The 20984-nt window shown below is 45.1% G+C and overlaps 1 protein-coding gene across 2 annotated transcripts in view; it reads left to right on the top strand.

Annotated features, from left to right (window-relative positions):
* The first annotated feature begins 1587 nt into the window (after nucleotides 1–1587).
* The window catches only part of ece2b (endothelin converting enzyme 2b), a 35577-nt gene continuing 16180 nt past the window's right edge, over nucleotides 1588–20984 (top strand). For both annotated transcript variants that reach the window (XM_069668078.1, XM_069668077.1), the window contains exons 1-8: nucleotides 1588–1928; nucleotides 9870–9956; nucleotides 12477–12612; nucleotides 13436–13651; nucleotides 13802–13926; nucleotides 14439–14585; nucleotides 14917–14982; nucleotides 15072–15260. In XM_069668078.1, coding sequence (XP_069524179.1) covers nucleotides 1896–1928; nucleotides 9870–9956; nucleotides 12477–12612; nucleotides 13436–13651; nucleotides 13802–13926; nucleotides 14439–14585; nucleotides 14917–14982; nucleotides 15072–15260 — 999 coding nt within the window. In that variant the 5' untranslated portion in view covers nucleotides 1588–1895. The remainder of the gene's footprint in view (nucleotides 1929–9869; nucleotides 9957–12476; nucleotides 12613–13435; nucleotides 13652–13801; nucleotides 13927–14438; nucleotides 14586–14916; nucleotides 14983–15071; nucleotides 15261–20984) is intronic.

Below are 20984 nucleotides of genomic sequence, written 5' to 3'. Positions count from 1 at the left end.
TAAAGACCAGGTGAGTGGAGGGGGAGGGGCTACAGAGGTGGGAGGAGCTACAGATTTTAGGTCTCACACCAACAAAATTAGGTTGAATTGATGAATGTAGTGCTTTTCAAAATAAAACAAAATGTTAAAAAGGAAGAGCAAAAACAAAAAGCACCAGGAGGCGGGCTGTTGGTGTGTTGATTGACAGCAGGATGGACCAATCAGCTCGTGTTTCTGCCTCAGTTAAAGAGTTGAACTGAAAGGGTGAATGATGAACGAATGAGTGACTAACACATGAATAAAATCAGTCTTTACTTTGACAGACATCTCTCTGGTTCCTCTTCCTCTGCTGACTGACTCCAGTTTGACCAGTTTGACCAGTTTCTATTTCAGTTTATGGGAACAGATTCTTTGTTTGGGGAGTCACCTGGCACTTCACCCGGCAGGACCAGTCTCCATGTCCCAGGTGACAGGACACAATCCCATGATGCTTTGCAGGAAGTCTTTCCAACAGAAGCTCATGTATAGACCTGTGTGTTCAGCGTCATGTGACGTGAGTCGAGTTTCTACGTCCACGTCGGCCTCTTTACGCCCCTTAATCAAAATATGTGTAAATTATTAAAGAAAGGGAGAGAAAAAGATCAGCTCGTTAAAAACACCATCATTAAAGTAGAATCGGCGCCTCGTGGCCGCCTGCCTCCGCCAACTATCACATGGAAGTGACATGTGTGTCTCCAGAGGTCGGAGTCATTGAACGGTTTGAAGTGTTTGTTTTGGTGAAATGGAAGTGAATGCTATGGCGACATGTTTGAGTCCAGTGTTGCTGCCCTCACTCAGAGACTGTTTCCAGAGGAGGAGAGAGTGCTGATGAGGAGCTGGGACATGACAGCTGCACATGATGCAATCATCATCAGATCAATATTAGCCGATCAAAGAGCTCGCTGTGGATCAGCAGAGAACCAGGAGGACTCTGTCCTGGTGTCATCCAGTGAGAGGAAGTGAAACGGGTGCATTCATGCAGGTAGCTTTGGGTCTAAATCAATCACAGTGACCTTGACCTTTTGACCTTTGACCAACAAAATCTCATCAGATCTTCTTGAGTCTTAGTGGACAGTTGTGCCAAATGTGAAGATACCATGTTCACAAGAATAAGATTAATTTATTAATTATACAACAACCAAAATAAAATCTCAAATTAAAAAATGTGAAAAATTAGAAAAAAATAATTGAAAAATGTTAAAATGTAAGATTAAAAAAATCAGTGAATTATATCTGTTATATCTATTTTGGCACATTAATAAACGAAATTAATTAATTACAAAATTCATTCATACAGAAGACATTATTATTATTATTATTATTATTATTATTATTAAAAATAAGTCTCATCAGAGAGTTTCATATTTAGATTTTATACATTCCTTTTCTCTTATGTCGATATAATTGATTTAATATTAATTTAGGGTTTGATATATTTTATTTGATAGATAGATAGATAGATAGATAGATAGATAGATAGATGGAGGAGGTGACGTAGCCCTGTGGATGACGTCAGTCCCTCTGTGTCTCGGGGTGTGTTTGTTTGTGAGAGGAAGAGGCTGGTTGGATGTTGGGCGGGGTCTGAGGAGAGAGAGGGAGAGAGAGAGAGGGAGAGAGAGAGAGCAGAAAAGCTGCCGACCCTGCTGCTGCTGCTGCTGCACGACAAAAGGAGGAGAAGAAGAAGAAGGAGAAGAAGGACGGAGAGACAGACACACACGGAGAGAGAGAGAGAGAGAGACAAACAGAACGAAAGACAGACAGACAGACAGGCAGGCAGGCAGACAGGCAGAGCGGAGGACAGACGGACGGACAGCCGGGAGGATGGGCCGGCGGAGTGGCCGTCGGTAGCGCTCTGTTTTCGGGGACGGAGCTCCAGGATGAGTGTAGCGCTGCAGGACCTCCGGAACACCGTGAGTACACACACGCACACACACGCACACACGAACACGCAGAACAAACCTGCATCATGCACGCTCCCGGACGCGTGACACGCAGCCCACGCGCTCCTGTGTGTCCCGGGTCGGTCTGTCTGCAGCTTCCGGCTGATGCTGATCACCTGTCAATCACTGCGATTGATTGACTGTTGTTATGATGATCTGCGGTGACAGGTGTGTGTGTGTGTGTGTGTGTGTGTGGCCTGAAATCTGTTTTCGCCTCCTGCTGACGTCACTGATCAACAGGCTGATTGGTCACTGAGCTGATCGACGTTAATGATCAGAGTATCGATCCGGTGGATTCTTCAGGTTTGTTTCTGCACTTTTTCCCACAAAAAATGTCAAAGAAAAAACGTTATCAATTATTTATTTAGTTTTTTTTAAACCACAGAAGAAGAAGAGACTTCCTGTTATCAGACTAAAACAATAAAACATGAAACTGATTTCATCCTGGAACTCTCCGTGTGAACATCCAGTCATGAATAAGGATAACTAACTGCTTCACATGATCGGACCAGGAGTCGAGCACGTCAGCAGGAACGGATGGAAGTTAAACCTGAAAACTTAAATAAAAGTCAGAATCAAACTATGACCGACATCATGTCAGCAGTCAGTCAGCCGAGAGCTTCGACATGAACGCGCTCTGAGAGGTGATTTTAAGGAAGAGAGAGAAATTCTCCAGAATGAACGCAGACGAGTCAAACTGAGACTTTGTGTGTCATGAAATGTCTCAAATAAGTGAAAGTGTGTGTGTTCTCCTGCTCCTGTTTCTGAAAACTCCAGCTTCATTTGACACAGTCGACAGAAAACATGAGCGAGGAGGGTGATCCTTCAGTCTGCTGTCAGTGAGAAGGAGGAGAAGAAGGAGAGGAAGCAAGAGGAGGAGGAGGAGGACCAGTTTAAGCAGCTGCGGTGATTCTCTCTCATTGATGAGCTGTGGATGTAAAGAACAGCACTCATACACCACATGTGGTGAACGTCATCAGCTGTGATCAGTCCTGTTTATCAGACGATCAATGAATCATTCTGCGCTCGTGTCGGAACTTTACACAGTCACATAAAAGCATCACCGAGGAGACGACGGCTCCACATTAAGCAGAATGTATTATTTTATACACTGCAACAAAAAAACAATGCAAGCAGTGAAATGAGTAAATACTTTAAAGATAATAAATAAAATCTATTGTATGGATATTATGTAAGGTAAAAGATAATGTACAGAAGCAATCGACCCTGAAATAATAAGAAATGAACCCTGACAACAAAGCTCAGTCAGAAATCAGGGAAAGAGTCCAGTTAGTGAATACTTGATGATGATAACATCCATCTTCCTCCTCATCATGTTACGGTGCGTAAGAGCAGTGGGCCATGTGCCAGAGGCTGCAGTCCCTCGAGTGTCCACTGGAGGCCGGCTCCTTAAGTGAGCTGATCCCCACAGAGCCCCATGTTAAAAAGACTGTTTGACAGGAAGTGCGTACCTTCATGTCATTATCGTAGCTGAACCAGAGCCGGCAGCTTTCTCAGCTTCAGACTGTCTGCATGGTTTTTCTTCTTCCTGTCCAACCTGCCGTGTGTGTTCACCATGATGCTAACAGCTAATGCTAACCGCAGGAGGTTTAATGTTTGTGGTTTTACTGAATCTAATCAATGAGTTGAAATGTGTAAAAACACTCAAGGGCTCCCTGTGCCCTGAGCTCGGCTCCTCAGGCAGCCTGCAGGAATGTGGGTCAGCCTGCTGAGCTCCCTGAACTCACCAAACCAGACCGTCCTGTGAGTGCTTTGTTTTACACGTCTTAAACTTCCTCATAATCTTTCTGGGAGGAAACACACTGCTCCACTTAAAGACAAATAAAGATCCATTCATGGTCTGTAATGATTGGAAACTTTGTCGACTTGTTTTCTTGCCTGTAGACAACTTTCACATGTTGTTATGATCAGCTGACCTGCAGTGCGCTCACTCGTTCAGCTCAGAGGTGCATCAGTAAAGAAGCTGTGGATAACGTGTACAATAGATTCTTACAGGGAGACGTTACAGGAACACTTTTAAAGGGTCATTCCATTATTTTTAACCAGGGCCCCATTTTGACCTTTTTTGGAACTAAAAGGTTCAAACAGTTTTGGAAGTGCAGCAGATTAGACTAAAGTTGACTAAAGTTCTTGTTGTTTCCACTGACAGGCTCAGATTGTTCTTCTAAGTGTGTGACAACATGACAGAAAGGATCCCTACAGAGATAGACCTTTTTGTTACAGAGGAAGATGATTGATGAATGATTTTAACCACACACAGACGTTACATCGCTCTCTGCATACACACCAGACTCCATGCATGAAAACACTGATTTAAGCTCACAGGACACAGGAGCTGCTGCTCTGCTGCTGCCTCGATGTGTCATGTGTGAGAGCGTAAGTGAGGATGCAACACAACAATTGTTCAACACACAATAACACACAAAGCAAGCTCCTGTGTTCTTCAAGCTAAAATAAGTGGTTTTGTTAATGGAGTCTGGTGGCTTTGAGGGGAGCGATGTAACACACTCAGGACGTATATTGAATGGTGGTGTAAACTCTGGAGTGATCAATGATGAGTCTGTTAACGATTAGCTCAAAGGCTAACAGCTTCACTTTAACTGCAGGTACACTCACCTTTATTTATTCATATTGTTTTAGAGCGGCCATATTCGATTGACTGCATCAAGTTTGTCTTAAGCCGCCTGCCCTCGTTGCTTTGACGAACTGATTCTGTCGATCGCTAAATTAATCAATATAAATTAATTAATGAATCACTGAAGCGACTCAGCCGCAGATCTTTGCTCTGACCTGAGAAGTTTTCCAAAATTACAGAGACGCTGGCAGAGAGAGTGTGTGTGTGTGTGTGTGTGTGTGTGTGTGTGTGTGTGTGTGTGTGTGTGTGTGTGTGTGTGTGTTGGGTTGGGCAGGGTTTCTGTTTCCTGTCTGCAGCTCTGTGACTTCCTGTCTTAAGACGCCCAGTTTCCATCTGAGCAACAAAACAAACCAAGCCCCCCCCAACCTCCCTGACCGCCATCACCGCCCTGCTGCTGTTTATATCTGACCTTCATCTCCTTCATCTTCATCATCGTCATCATCATCACCGTCAACATCTTCCTCTTTCACATCTTTCCCTCACCACCAGCATCATCATCTTTTTCACCTTCATCATCTTTGTCTTCATCATTTACTTTTTTATTATTAGTATTGTTATGATTATCATCTTCATCACCATCTTCATCACCATCTTCATCTTCATCTTCATCACCATCTTCATCATCATCTTCATCACCATCTTCATCACCATCTTCAACATCATTTCATCATTTTCATCACATCTTCATTTTCTTTTAACCCTCACCTTCATCATTATCATAGCTATCATCCTTTTCTTTTTCATCATCATCAGCATCATCATCATCATCATCATCATCATCAGCACTGTCGTCTTCATCTTCATCATATTTAACATTATAATAATCATCCTTGTTATCATCGCTATCATCTCCATGATCCATCATCATCATCGTCATCGACATCCCTTCCCTCATCGGACTGGTTCTCTGCTGGTTTAGTGACTGAATGTGGAGCTCTGAAGGGTGTGTGTGTGTGTGTGTGTGTGTGTGTGTGCGTGGGTGTGTGTGTGTGTGTGTGTGTGTGTGTGTGCGTGGGTGTGTGTGTGTGCGTGTGTGCATGTGTGTGAGTACATGCGTGCGTGCGTGTGTGTGTGTGTGTGTGTTTGAGGGCAGGGGTTGAGGACACAGTGGGTGGGGGGGAGGATGAAGGAGGAGCTGTCTTGTCTTTGTCCTGTATTGTGTTGAGGAGGTCAGAGGTGTCAGGGGTCAGAGGTCACGGCTGCAACTGACGACGACAATGTTGTTACCCCGGTGATGGAACTGTTGCCATGGGGATGACCTGCAGGTGCTGAGGTCATCGGGCAGCTGAAGGAGGTGCAGGCAGCATCAACAGGACTATATTCAGGTTGAGTTTGGCGGCCATGTTTGTTTATTGTTTATATTCGTCCTGTTTGTGATGAAGTCAGACGTCCATGTTCCCCTCAGGATGGACTGTGATTGGTTATAATCGCTCTTTTCACATAGCGCCATCATCAGGCCAACATTTACGTCCACATAGCTGCAGATCTAATGACTTCCCATCATCCCTGGCAGTACTTTGTTTCTACTGCTAAACCCCTGATGCTAGCATGCTAACCCACGTAGCTAAAATGCTAAACATGGTAAACATCATAGCTTGTAAACATCGTCATGATGACGATGTTAGCATTTAGCTGCTGTGTCTAAATACACCCTCACAGAGCTGCTAGCACGGCTGCAGCTGTTCACAGGTGTGTTTTTAATCCACCACCTGATGGACACAGAAAGCCCGCTCAGATCAACAGGTGAACTGTACCTGTGAACTATAAATGATCACTTCAAGATCATGTCAGTCTATTGTTCCTGTAACTTCTGATAGTTAATAATCATCATGTTTACAGTCAGCTTTAAGATCAGGGGTCAGACATTCACTGACCTTTCATCACTTCCTGTTCAGTGCAGGTGAACGATGCCGATCAGGTGTTATTGGACTCACCTGGACTGATAATTATATTGATTATAAACTCAACCACCAGTTTTTCAGTTCAAACTAACTTTATTTGTTATCCCGACTGTAACAAAGACTGAAATGTTGTTGTTGTTGTTGTTGTTGTTGTTGCGCTCTGTTGTCGCTCAGTGTTTGTTGTTTACTTCAGGTTGTAAACTCTCAGCAGCTGCGGCAGGTTGATGTTTTTCTGCACGTGCTCAGTGACGCAGCAAACACAGACTGATGATGGCTGTCTGTCGGCCTCCTCTTCGCTCTGACTGGTTGTAAATGTGAAAAGGATTCACATGAACGTAAACAGAACAAAATCACGCAGAGCAGCTGTGACGTCGCAGTCATCGTGATTCTCTGATCGTTTCTAATGATCGAGACTCTTTTTTTACTCGTACCGTCATTTTAGGTGTTTACACACTTTGATTATGACTAAACCTTAACTGATTTGAAACCAACCACAATTCTGAGTAAGGGACTAAACTGAACTTAAAACTAATGTCAAATTTTGAGGCTAACAGTTTCCCTCTGCTTCCAGTGTTTGTGCTAAGCTAGGCTAACTGGAAGGAGAAACAGAGATGATTCACTTTGTTATGTTTCGTCTTCTGCAGCGTCTGAGCTGAGTGTCTGAAATACGGAGGCTGTGAGGGGACAAAAGAGGAGATTGCACAGAACAGACAGACAGACAGACAGACAGACAGATGTTATATAAGCTGCAGTGAACTCCATTAGAGCTGAATGGAGATGATTCACACACATTATCTAATTACACACAGACACACGCACGCACACACACACTCACGTACACACACACACACACACACACACACACACACACACACACACAGTGACATCACCCTCTACAGAGAGATATAACACACACTCCCGTCTCTAAGCAACCCTGCTCGCCCACTCCCCCTCTCTCCCCCTCTGCGTGCGTCATCAATTAAAGAGAACAGAGCGGGCGGACAGACGGGTTTCAGAGAGGGTCCACAGGAAGGAAACAGTTGGAGACCTTTAGTTTCCTGCAGGACAGTGAGACTCTGCAGAGACGGACAGGAAGCAGGTCCCACCTGCAGACCCGGACCAGGATGACTTCATAAGTTATCTGTGGAAAGATAAATTCAGTAAAAATGTTTCTAAATGATTTATCTTAAAGAAGTTCCTCTATAAAATGAAAACATACAAAACTAACTTTACTCTAAATTAAATTAACGTCAGACTCGATAATCAGGTCAGAATCCAGGAGCGCTCTGGAAACTTCTGAATGCTGCTGGGGAAAACATTCACGTGGAGAAACACTGAACTTTGTTGAAACTACCAAAAACATATCAGTTTAAACCAGGGGTGCCCAATCCTGCTCCTGGAGAGCTGCCTTCCTGCATGTTTTAGGTTTCTCTGTACTTGAACACAGCTGATTTGAATGATCTGCTCGTTATCAACTGAAGCTTCTCAGGGGATTGATAATGAGCAAAACAATCGAATCAGGTGTGGAGCACGGAGAAACCTAAAACATGCAGGAAGGTAGCTCTCCAGGAGCAGGGTTGGGCACCCCTGGTTTAAACAATGCAAAATTAAAGCTCCAATATTGCTGACCTTTTGAAATTGGTGATTCAGGTCTTTTTAAAGCTTTTAGTTAAAGTAAGAGGCTATTTATGAAACCAGGAACGCTCATAGAAATGATGTTTCCAAAGCTACCAAACTCCATTGACAAAAACAGTAATTTTACCTCACAGGAGCTGCTGCTGTAACACAGCCTTGATCTATCTGTTTGTTTGTGTTGTTTTGTGTTAGAATTATTGTGTTGGATCCAAACTCACCATTTAAAACACCCAATAACACAAACACACTCACCGATTAAGTGCGTGGTAGATCAGCAGCTCCTGTTCTGTGAGCTTAAATCAGTGTTTTTCTGAATGGAGTCTGGTGTGTTTGCAGAGAGCGATGTAACATCTGTGTGTGGTTAAAACAATCATCTTCCTCTGTAACAAAAAGGTCTATCTCTGTAGGGATCCTTTCTGTCATGTTGTCACACACTTAGAATAACAATCTGAGCCTGTCAGTGGAAACAACAAGAACTTTTAGTGGACGACCTTTGACCCATCAAGGATTATGTTGCAGCCATCACAGCCTGTTTCACTGCTGCGGGATGAACACATCTACTGGAGACATTCAGACAGTGTCTGTACCTTTTAGTCCTTTAAAAACTAAACGATGTAAAAATGGGGCCCAAGTTTAAAATGACCAGAATTCTGCTTTCATTTGGAAGACACAGAGTTGCTGTAGTAGCTGTGATGCTACCATGCTAACACTGTTTCCATGTTGTTGATGTGGTTTCTGAGGAGGTGTTGTTATTGTGAGCGCTGCAGCTGTTTGAGTTTATAGAAAGTGTTTGTGGCTGATTCGGGATCAGTGTGTGAGTGTATGAGCAGGAGGGCGGAGGGCTGTACGGTTTATGTTCCAGCCACAATGACTGTAAACAGAGGAAGTGGAGATTTATTTGATCACTGTTGAATATGTCCTCATGCTGAGCTGCTCCCTGCTGCTCATCAACACTCACACACTGTTACAGCTGCTTTATATAAAAGGAATCTTTTTATTCTTTAGAGTAACTAAAGTGTTTGTAAAAGCAGACAAAGACTACTCTTCTGATAACATGAAGGGATTCTGGTTCCAGCGTCTCGGATGTTTTCTTCATTTGAATATTTTGAATGTTTGAAATAATTTCGCGGTTTGGACTGAAGCTCTGTGAGGACGACACTGTGGGTGTTTGTGACGAAACATCAGACCAAATGATCAGTGGAGAATATAACAAACATATTGACCTGTTGGTAGATTTTGGTATCACACCTGAATCCTTTCTGCCCACCGCTGCAGGTGAACGTGTCGGCAGCAGAGAGCTGCTATCAGGTGTCAGAGTGAAGCTTTAAAGTCTCAGAGGGGCAGTTCGCCTTCAAACACTGAGTGAATAATAAATAGAGAAAAGCACGCGATCAATAGAAACAGCAGCAAGTGAAGTCGTCTCGTTAAACATGATCAATATGTTTACTTCACATCAGAACGAGGAGGTAACCAGGTTTAACTAGTGTTTATGGTTCATCAGGGGCAGGCAGGTGGGGGCTGCAACCGTGTGTGTGTGTGTGTGTGTGTGGTATGTGTGTGTGTGTGTGTGTGTGTGTGTGTGATGGTTGTGGATTATTTGAAAAGTTGTCCAGACAGTTTTCCATTTTTCTGCATTAGTGTGCACATTACTGACTCTTTGTCTGCCTGTCTGTCTGTCTGTCTGTCTGTCTGCCTGCCTGCCTGTCTACCTCTATACAGATGTCCAGCTATAAGCGAGCTACGTTGGAGGAGGAGGAAGTGTCTGACGCTCCAGCTGAGGCAGCATCGTCTCCGGACAGATTGGAGGTCAGTGAATGCAACAAACACAGAAACATGGTGACAAAAAGAAACCGTGAAAAGACGGAGGAAGAGAAAGACTCACATTGAACGGTGACATTGTGTTTGTCAGAGAGACTCAAAGAGGGCAGCGACTCAGCACAGGAGAAATTTATTTTACAAATATGGCTCCTCTTGTCGTCAGGAAATTTCCTCAAATCTCCCTCAGCTAACTGGTCCCAGGTGAAGTCCTGGACTCACAGAGAATTAGATCCCAGGACAGACACAGAGCCTCCTCGTGGAGCCAGACCCTGGGGGGCTCGGACTGAAAACACAAAAGGAGGCCACCACGGTGTGGGTCCAGCAGCCACAGAGAGAGGAGCAGCGGGGGGTCTGGATCACTGCCAGACACTCCAGCACAACAAACAGCGGCTCCTTGCAGGAGAGGAGCAGCAAAACTAAAACCTGTTTGATAAAAATACAAATCAAAATCAGATACATGTGATAGAAAACATGAGGTGAATAAAAAGTTTAAAAAGTACTTGTTACATTGCTGAAAACAAGTTAGATATAATGTTTTTCAAAAGAGAGCAGCTGGCAAATAAAAAATGTAAAAGCCTGTATCTGGGAAAAGTCTTCGCTATCTACAGAGTAAAGTTTTATAGCTTCTAAAAGTATTGGTCCACCTGCTTACCTGATCTACAGGTAGTGTGTACACAAGTTTTAGGGTGTCATTGACAAAGGCTGAAAACCGGCAGCAGACGATCACAGTGTCCAAGTAGCAAACAGGTGTTAGCAGTGGAGCGTTGACTCTGTTGTTTTGCTGCAGCTCTTTGTGTTGACACACTTGCTACACAGACCAACTGGCTCCTTTCGATTTAATGAGCGTGCCGCCTCTACTCACAGTCTTCACGTCAGCTACCAAAGGAAACAGGATGTTACTAAAAGTTCTTGGCGTAAAGCAGATGCTGAAACACGAGGTGATCTCAGAGATCCTACCTTACAGCACCCTCTCCATGCTCTGAGCAGAAGCGTTTACATTCTTATGCACAGCTAGTCAGCTTGGAAACCACAGTTAGAAATAATGGAATATAAGTTTGGTTATTTTGTGGGTTTCCTGACAGAACTAAGGGACAGCTCGGGGCATTTGTTTTGTTTTTGCCAAGAATGTTTTCAAGTTTGAAGACGATCAGTTCGTGTCTTAGAGCCAGACCCAAACGGTGCCAACAAGCAGAGAGGAGTCAGTCCCATGTCCCAGCCAACACGTCCAAGTGGGCTCACATGGGGAACCAAAAAATCAATAACATGGGCTAGAAACGGAAATACCATTTAGACAGCAAACATCAACCCTGGATAGGTCTCAGGTGGGCTCAATCTACACACGAGCCCCGTCGACAGCCCCTCAAGGGCCCTTCATTCACCCATTTTAGCTAGCCCATGTTAGGCCTCATTGGAAACTGGGGGCAGCAGTGGTTGGTCGCTGCAATCAGCCCAGGTGCAACCAGTTTGAACCTCACCTGAATTTGTTGGCTTGGGACCCACTGGCCAGCAGCCACGAATCCTAAAGGAAGGGCGCCACCAGGAGGGAAGTCGACATGAGAAACCTCAACTGATCAGATGCATTGATGATGGATGGAACAATTGCTCGTTTCGATTCCGGGGGTCATGGTCCATGCTATCTCAGTTACCTGATTTCAAAGGCCATTTATAAAGTGAAAGTAATCAGGCTCCTATGAGCCAAAGGGTTAACGTTAAAGGCCTGTGAAGTTTGCCTTCAGATCACTGAACTCGCATTGACTCCAGCATACATAATGACTTAATACATTAACATCGCTGACTGATGTGAAGCTGAAGGTCCCAGAGGACAAGGATGTTCACCTTAATGAGCACTATGCAATCAACGTCTGAGCATCCAGAGTCTTCTTTGGAGTCTTTAGTTGAGGTCCTGGAGGGGCCCCCGAGGGACACATGGGTGGGACACAAAGATTCCCCACTGGATCTCTGTTCCAGTCCTCAACTGTGGTCTGGACTCTTGGTAGAATGAGATGGTGGATCCAGACAGATTTTCTTGGCAGTTGGTCCGTCTCCACTTTTTTACAGACAAGGAGCTCAGATACTCAGTCTGAACCCTGTGGAGGTATTCTGGACAAACTGGGAGCACCCAGGCCTGGGGACAAACTCGGGATCAGAGAGGGGAAGGGATGACAAATGGGAATAAAGTTCATGTCGCAGTGGCAGCAAGCAAAGCCCATAGTCCATATGTTCCCTTCCTTGGCATTTTCCAGCTCCTCCTGGTGGCTCCAAGGTGTTCAAAATGCCAAATGAGATATGTGATCCCTAAAGCAGGCTCTGTGCCTAACCAAGGATCTTCTACAACTTGGACATGGTCCTTTCTTTGCCCATTAGGCCACCTTCTTAGATTAGATGCAACATAGCAGCTTCCCTCCTCCGAGCTCGGATGCCAGAGCTCCTTATCCTCCCTCCCACAAAGGTTGAGCTTAATCGCCCTGGGCAGGACATGTTTGATTTCAGTCTCTATGTGTCTCCCAGGTGGGTTTCAGGAAGGGAGGTGTGGACATTTTTGGCAGGAGGACCCAGCTGGAGGTTCTTCTTTCGGTCCTGCTGCTGGCTGCCCTGCTGGCTCTGCTGGCCTGCCTTCTGGTCCTGGGACTCGGGCTCAGCTCAGGTAACGACACAGGAACACATGCCTCCTGCTCTACTTGTATTTACCGACCAACCCTTCTGTGACTTTACCTGTCTGTCTCTACTACCTTCTTCCCCCTTTACTCGCCCTTACTTTCCTTGACTTTATTACCCCCGTTCATCCTTCTGTACCTCATCTTTTACTCTCTTACCTCCTCTATTCCTTCTCCACCTCTTTTTTACCCTGTGTTTCTCCTTTTCTTTCCCATCCTCACTTTACTCCGCCCTCCTTTCTTTTCCATATCAATTTCTTCTTTTCTCCCCGCCTCCCCTTTCGCTCTCTTCCCCCAATTCTTTTCATTTCCTGTCCTTTCCCTTCCTTTTCGACTACCACCCTTTTTTCCCACCATACTTCTTCTTTTCTTCCTTTGTAACTCTCTTCTTCTTTCCTTTCCTTTCCCTTCTTGCCAATGCTTTCTGACTGCTCATTTCCTTTTCTCCTTCTTGACACCCCCTCCTCATCCCTTTCCTTTCCTGACTTAACCTTCCTTTCTTTACCTCTTCGTTTCCTTCCTCCATTGCTTCTCCATGCCCCTTGTTCATTCACTGTGTCCTTATTCCCTTCTGTGCGTCCTCATTTCTATTCCTTTTGTTTGAGATCCTTTGCTTCTCCACCTTTTCTTTGTTTACCTCGTATCCTCTGTTCCTTCCTCTCTCTCCTCTTCCTCCACTCATTTTTAGGTTTATACTGATATAACAGTATGTTTGAACATATGACAACGCCTCCTGCATCATCAGACTCCTCCTCCGTTTTCTAACTCCCCCGGTTCACCCTCCTGTTTCTTCTATCCCATGATGCTGTGCAGACAGTGGGCGTGGCCTGTGTCTGTCTGAGGCGTGTGTCACGGTAGCGAGTCAGATGGTGGAGGCGATGGACCGCAGCGCCGACCCGTGCCAGGACTTCTACCAGTTCGCCTGCGGAGGCTGGATGAGGAAAAACCCGCTGCCTGACGGACGATCGCGCTGGTCCACCTTCAACAGCATCTGGGAGCAGAACCAGGCGCTGCTCAAACACCTGCTGGGTAAGACAGGTGGGCAGAGAGACAGAGGGACAGAGAGACAGAGAGACAGAGAGACAGAGGGAGAGTGAGAGAGTGAGAAAGGTGGAATCAGGACACATTTATCACATAAAAGATGTTTATCATTTGTTCCTCTGACTCCTTCTTCTACAGAGAACGGGACGTTTAACGGCAGCAGCGAGGCTGAGAGGAAGACTCAGTCCTACTACCTGTCCTGTCTGAACACACAGAGGATCGAGGAGCTGGGAGCTCAGCCCCTCATAGACCTCATTGCCAAGGTAAACATTCATGGGCCTCATCACCATGGTAACAGCATCACTCAGGTTACAACAGCAGCACATGGTGCAACTTCCTCTGGCGAGTTTATCTGAGTTAATGTCAGTTTTCCAGCCGAGCGCTCGCTGACAGCCAGATGCCTCTGCTCTGTCAGGCTTCATCCATGTGAACGTGTTTTTTAGCACGTTAGAGAGAAAGCCAGTACAAAAGAACAATCACATAAACCTGCCTTTTAAAAACCTACAAGCCTACATATTAAAAAACAAGAGAGTACAATAATAACGTTAAATAACTATATGGACCTTACATTCAGCGCTCATGAGCTGTGCCAGCAAAATGAAGCTGGTGAAATGATGATATTGTCCTGTGTGAAATAAATACGACAGTATCATCAGCAAACAGGCGGAGAATTTCATGATATTTATTTATTCTGTTCTTATTCAGTCTTAATAATGTTTACTGGTAATCTATTTTTCGTCCTGTTTGAACACCTTCACCCGGTCTCTCTCTGTAGATCGGGGGCTGGAACATGACGGGGCCCTGGGACAAGGAGAACTTTATGGAGGTTCTGAAGGTGGTTTCTGGTCCGTACAGAGCTCAGCCTTTCTTCAGTGTCTCAGTCAGTGCTGATCCCAAGAACTCCAACAGCAACGTCATCCAGGTAAACAGAACCAGACAGAACCTGACAGAACCACACATGAACTTGAGACCTTGAGAATATCAACAGGAATATTGTCGAGCTGCATCATTAAACGATGAGACAAAGCAAAGGAAAGGGATTGCCAACTGTTCTGATAATCCGTGAATTGTTTCAGATGTTGGTTCTAGTTTTTAAACTCGAGGATCTTTGTTGTTATTGATAACGAAGACTTTTTATCAGCGAACATACCTGAACGGCTGTCTTCAAGGTTTGGATCAGTGTAGAAGTTTCTCTGTGCAGATCTGATTGTCCGTTGTATTGATTCGCTCACCTGTTGACCTCATCTGCACAGGTGGACCAATCAGGGCTCTTCCTGCCGTCCAGGGACTATTACCTCAACAAGACAGCCAATGAGAAGGTGAGGGTTCTTGAAGACAAGCAGAGTTTATTCAGAGTATTTGAGGCTCAACATCAAAGACACTTATTTATCATCTGTCTGAAATCCAGGTGTTGGTGGCGTACCTGGACTACATGGTGGAGCTGGGGATGCTGCTGGGGGGCGAGAGGAGCACCACTCAGCTACAGATGCAGCAGATTCTGGAGTTTGAGACGGCGCTCGCCAACATCACCGTGCCACAGGACCAACGGCGAGACGAGGAGAAGATCTACTGCAAGGTCATCATCTCCGAGCTGCAGGTGAGCCACTGACGACAACAGTTGGGCTAAACTCACCTGTCAAGATGATCACAAGGACGGCAGTAGAAATAAGAAGTTCTCATTACAAAGTAATTCAACAGGAATGTGTGTTTGAACATGTGCTGACGATACTGGAACAAACCTATCAGTGTCTCTGGGCACTGACACCAAGATCACACCCACTGAAAGATAAAACACAGCTCTCTGATTCACTTAAATCAGGTTAGTTTTGGAGTCAGCACCTGTCTGAGGCCATGGTTCTCTGCTGGAAAACAGTGGACTACTTCCTCCAGGTGGGAAAAGAGGTACTGCCCCAAGTGAAGGAGTTCAGGTACCTCGAGTCTTGGTTACAGTGAGGGTGCGGCATCAGCAGTAATGCGGGCGCTGTACCCAAATCGTGGTGAAGAGGGAGCTGAGCCTGAAGGAGAAGCTTTCCATTTACCTGTCAAACTGTGGTCCAACCCTCACCTGTGGTCATGAGCTCTGGGTAGTGACCAAAACAATGAGATCGTGGGTACAAGCGACCGAATGCCTTTCCTCTGCAGGCTGTCTGGGCTCAGCCTTAGAGAGAGGGTCAGGAGCTCAGACATCCAGAGGGAGCTCAGAGTAGAGCCGCTTCTCCTTCACATGGAAAGGAGCCAGGTGAGGTGGTTCATCTGATCAGGATGCCTCCTGAGCGCCTCCATTTGGAGGTTTTCTGGGCACGTCCAACTGGGAGGAGACCCCGGGACAGACCCAGAGCTGGCTGGAGGGATTATACAGTGGATATAAAAAGTCTACACACCCCTGTTCAAATGCCAGGTTTTTGTCATGTAAAAAAATTACATCAAGATAAATAATTTCACAACATTTTCCACCTTTAATGTGACTTATAACCTGTACAACGCAATTGAAAAACAAACAGAAATCTTTCAGGGAGGTAAAGTAAAAATAAACAACTGAGATAATGTGGTTGCATAAGTGTGCACACCCTTTTATAACTGGGGATGTGGCTGAGTTCAGATCTAACCAATTACATTCAAACTCATGTTAAATTGGAGTCAGCACACACCTGTCACCAAATAAAGTGCCTCTGATCAACCCCAAATGAAGTTCAGCTGTTCTAGTAGGCTTTTCCTGACATTTTTGTTGCCACATCTTCCAGCACAAGCCATGGTCCGCAGAGAGCTTCCAAAGCATCAGAGGGATCTCATTATTCAAAGATATCAGTCAGGTGAAGGCTACAAAAGAATTTCCAAGGAATGAAATATACCATGGAACACAGTGAAGACCGTCATCATCAAGTGGAGAAAATATGGCACAACAGTGACATTACCAAGAACAGGACGTCCTTCCAAAATTGATGATAAAACGAGAAGAAAACTGGTCAGGGAGGCTGCCAAGAGGCCGACAGCAACACTGAAGGAGCTGCAGGAATTTCTGGCAAGTACTGGCTGTGTAGTACATGTGACAACAATCTCCCGTCTTCTTCATATGTCTGGGCTATGGGGTAGGGTGGCAAGACGGAAGCCTTATCTTACAAAGAAAAACATCAAAGCCCGGCTTAATTTTGCAAAAAGACATCTGAAATCTCCCAAACGCATGTGGGAAAATGTGTTATGGTCTGATGAAACCAAGGTTGAACTTTTTGGACATAATTCCAAAAGGTATATTTGGCGCAAAAACGACGCTGCTCATCACCAAAAGAACACCATACCTACAGTGAAGTATGGTGGTGGCAGCATCATGCTTTGGGGCTGTTTTTCTTCAGCTGGAACTGGGGCCTTAGTCAGGGTGGAGGGAATTATGAACAGTTCCAAATACCAGTCAGTGTTGGCACAAAACCTTCGGCCTTCTGTTAGAAAGCTGTAGATGAAGAGGAACTTCATCTTTCAGCACGACAATGACCCAAAGCACACATCTAAATCAACCAAAGAATGGCTTCACCGGAATAAGATTGAGGCTTTGGAATGGCCCAGCCAGAGTCCAGACCTGAATCCCATCGAACATCTGTGGGGTGATCTGAAGAGGGCTGTGCACAGGAGATGCCCTCGCAATCTGTCAGATTTGGAGCGGTTTTGCAAAGAAGAGTGGGCAAATATTGCCACATCAAGATGTGCCACGCTGATAGGCTCCTACCCAAGAAGACTGAGTGCTGTAATAAAAGCCAAAGGTGCTGCAACAAAGTATTAGTTTAAGGGTGTGTATATTTATGCAACCAGGTTCTTTTAAGTTTTTTATTTTATATTTTTCCCCTTTAAAGGTTTCAGTTTGTTTTTCAATTGCGTTGTACAGGTTATAGGTCACATTAAAGGTGGAAAAAGTTGTGAAATTATTTGTCTTGCTGTCATTTTTTTACATCACGAAAACCTGGCATTTGAACAGGGGTGTGTAGACTTTTTATATCCACTGTATATCCCACCTGGCCTGGGAACGCCAGGAGGAGCTGGAGATTTTTGCTAGGGAGAGGGACGTCTGGGCTGACTGGGCTGGGCTGCTGCCACCGCGACCCGACCTGGATAAGTGGAAGAGGATGGATGGATGGACAGTTTTGGAACATAAACCATGAACTGTAAACTTTGACGTCATCTATTTGTTTGTGTTAACTGCTTTGAACCCTTGATTTTGGGTTTTGGACACAGAAATGACCATATTTAGACAACAGGTGGGAGCTGGGGAGGAACGAGTAGTATCTTAGTTAGAAAGATACATCTGTAAATCAGAGTACCTGTGATATTATAAAGGATGCTAATTCTGTCTAAAAACAGGCTTTAAAAAAATGTACTTACTGAGTCTTTTAGTACAACTGAATGCTAATAAGCATTTTTCAAGTTCCTGTGGTAGCAGCTTGTCAATCACAGGTAGCCCCGCCCTAACCCCTCCCCTCTTCCTGGTCTGTGTGACTCTCAATGGGAGCATCAGTGGCTAAATGAACATCATGCTGTGTTGAAGAAGAAACTAGAGACTGAGACCATAAACTCATTAGGAACATGTTTACTGAGGGAATACATCAGGAGAGGAGGAGGAGCATTTTCTCATAGACTTCTATAGGATCACATTTCTTTCGTCAATCATCAGGTCAACATTTCGGTGCGTTGAAACACTTTGGTTTGTTACCAGATATCAGAACTAATGACAATCCCATCATCTTCAGCTGCACTCTTTAATTACTGATTGTTTGTAACTTCCTGTCAGGGTTTAGTTTGTGTTTCAGGAGAAACTGAAAAGAAACATTACTGAAAGTAGACATTTAATCTGTTTCCTGTGTTTGTCTTCTCTAAAGATGCACCATCACTATCTGAGCAGACATACCGTGTTGGTCTGACGCTCTGTTGTACAGTGCGGTCTCTGCTGCAGCTCTATGTCCTTCAGGGTTGCAGATGCTTCAGGGGTCACCATGGCAACTGTTGCCAAGAGCTGTTGCTATGTGCCTGCATCTCCGTGGCAGAGGGAGGTTAGATAACAGGTTATTATATAAACACGGCTGATATGAACATGAAGGAGACTTCAGATGAACGTCACCGCAGGTTCATCTCGACCTTTTTCTTTGTCTTCAAAGAACAGTTCATTTATACGACAGTATGAGGATCCTCCGGCTATCCTTACCCAGAATTATTCAGGTTATGCCGACTGTACATCAGAGGAGTTAAAAAGACCAACCTCTGACCCCTTCCCACATGTAAAGACATTTCACAGAAACTTTACCATTAACTGTAAAGATGGCCGCCGCGTCTCCACCTCCTCTCTTACAAAAATGAATCCTAACCCCCCTGGAGTGGGCTGTAGGCGCCCTCAGGTGTCCTTGGCATGTTGGAGCCCTCAGGTGTCCTTGGCGTGTTGGAGCCCTCAGGTGTCCTTGGCGTGTCGGACCCCTCAGGTGTCCTTGGCGTGTTGGAGCCCTCAGGTGGGCTCAGTCTGCAGCAGAACAGCTTCTTGTGTCGGTCTGAAGCAGATATTCACGCTGATGGAAAGTTCAATGACTGTAGTGTTAGTGTTAGTTACGTCTCCTCTCGCCGTTCCTCCTCTACTCTGCTACTCGGGAACAGAACGCTGCAGGAGCCCCATTTGTCAACAGAGCTGTCAATCATGAGGCCACGCCCCCTTTTTACAGCATCAAATAACTCATTAAAAGTAAACTTGTCAGAAAAATGAACACCGGGACATAAATCAGCATGCTAAGAACTAACTATAATGACAGAAACCATGTTTGAGAAAAATGTATTTGACGTGTGTTTTGATTTTATAGTTTGACTCATGTCCCATCTGTTAACATGGAGGAGGCGGGCTTTATGAGCTATACTGCAGCCAGTCAGCAGGGGGCGACAGAGAGGGTTTGGCTTCACTTTTAGGGAGCTGTCATGTCGGCCATTTTTTTATACGAATGCGGAATCTTTCAGGATCACTATTTACAAGAGTATACGTGAAAACAGTTCAAAGAATTGTGGGAACTCTGCTTCCAGACCTGGACATGTATGCTCGCTGCCTCCACAAAGCTAGCAGCATCATCAAGACCCACCTGGGCCTCAGTCTGTTCGTCCCCTTGTGATACAGGACCATAAAAACACGGACTAACAGACTGCAGAACAGCTTCTTCCCCAGAGCTGCACACGTCATCATCAGGCTCCTGGTGAACATGAAGAAAAACACAGTGCAGCAGGAACAGAAGCAGTTTCACTTCTGTGTGCAGAGTTGACATGTTGAGTTAGCTGGGTTAGCTAACGTTACAGCATTTAATGCAAAAATAGTCTGTTCACCTTTTCATCACGATGACTGTGGCATGTCAGTTGTTGTTTTTTGTTGTCATGTCCGAGCAGCTGCCTCAGAGCTTCTGCAGGTGAACATGCTCCTGACAGGTGTAACTTCTGCTGCTGCGGGCTATAACAACATCCCGTCTGAAATCTCTGTGCGTCACATGACCTCCTCTCACATCCGTCACTGCATTCTGTCACCTAAGTGGATGTAAAAACCGTTGTCTCTGCCTCTCACCGTGCAGCTCTGCTCTTCCAATATTAATATTAATGATAATGCAACGGCCGTCATGCTGCTTGAGGTAGTTGGGGATGTTCTGTTCCTGTTAGAGGAGCTCAGCATCTGTGCAGACTCTTTCTCTCGTATATCTTTGTTCTTGTAGTTCTGCTGTGATCAGCTCAGATGATCTAACACTGTCCGATGTGCCGTTTACATCTGCTCCAGGTCCACTGAATGTGTTCTCTCTTCATGTCTTTGTCCATGTTTGACTCTGATGGAGACACAGTCGTGCTGTTCTCAGATCAACCGGAGCACTTCTTAATGGTTCTAAAGATCAAGTAGAAAAGTAGCACCAGAAGAAGTCTGCTGAGTTCCGTTACGGCCTTTTTTGTTGGATTGTTTTGTGAATCAATATATGGAGTAAAGCTTGTGTTGACTGTTCCTGCAGCACCCTCTGCTGACAGATTAACCTCTTTTCTTTAAGTCTTTCAATCAAACGAAGTGCTGTAAATTATTGGTCATCATATTTGCTGCATCAGGTTTCTGTTGTTTGATCAAAGAGAAATGAAAGCGTTACATGTGGACAGCTCACTTTAGAGTCATGTCAGCCTGTGTTCTCTCTGCAGAGCCTCCACTTGTTAGTTTTTGACTCTGTGACTGTTTGAAGCTGAAGCAGACTCAGCTGGGATTAGTTTTTCATCTCAGCACCTCCCCCCCGGGTGGTGCAGTCTGCTCCCACACTGAGGAGTACTGAAACACACTGAGAGACAGATCTGG

The sequence above is a fragment of the Semicossyphus pulcher genome, unplaced genomic scaffold (assembly GCF_022749685.1).
Source record: "Semicossyphus pulcher isolate SPU_LCO1_2020_fin unplaced genomic scaffold, fSemPul1.0.p SCAF_19, whole genome shotgun sequence".
Lineage (NCBI taxonomy): Eukaryota > Metazoa > Chordata > Actinopteri > Labriformes > Labridae > Semicossyphus > Semicossyphus pulcher.
Note: the sequence above shows the minus strand (reverse complement) of the source record. Positions and strands in the feature narration are given on the sequence as shown.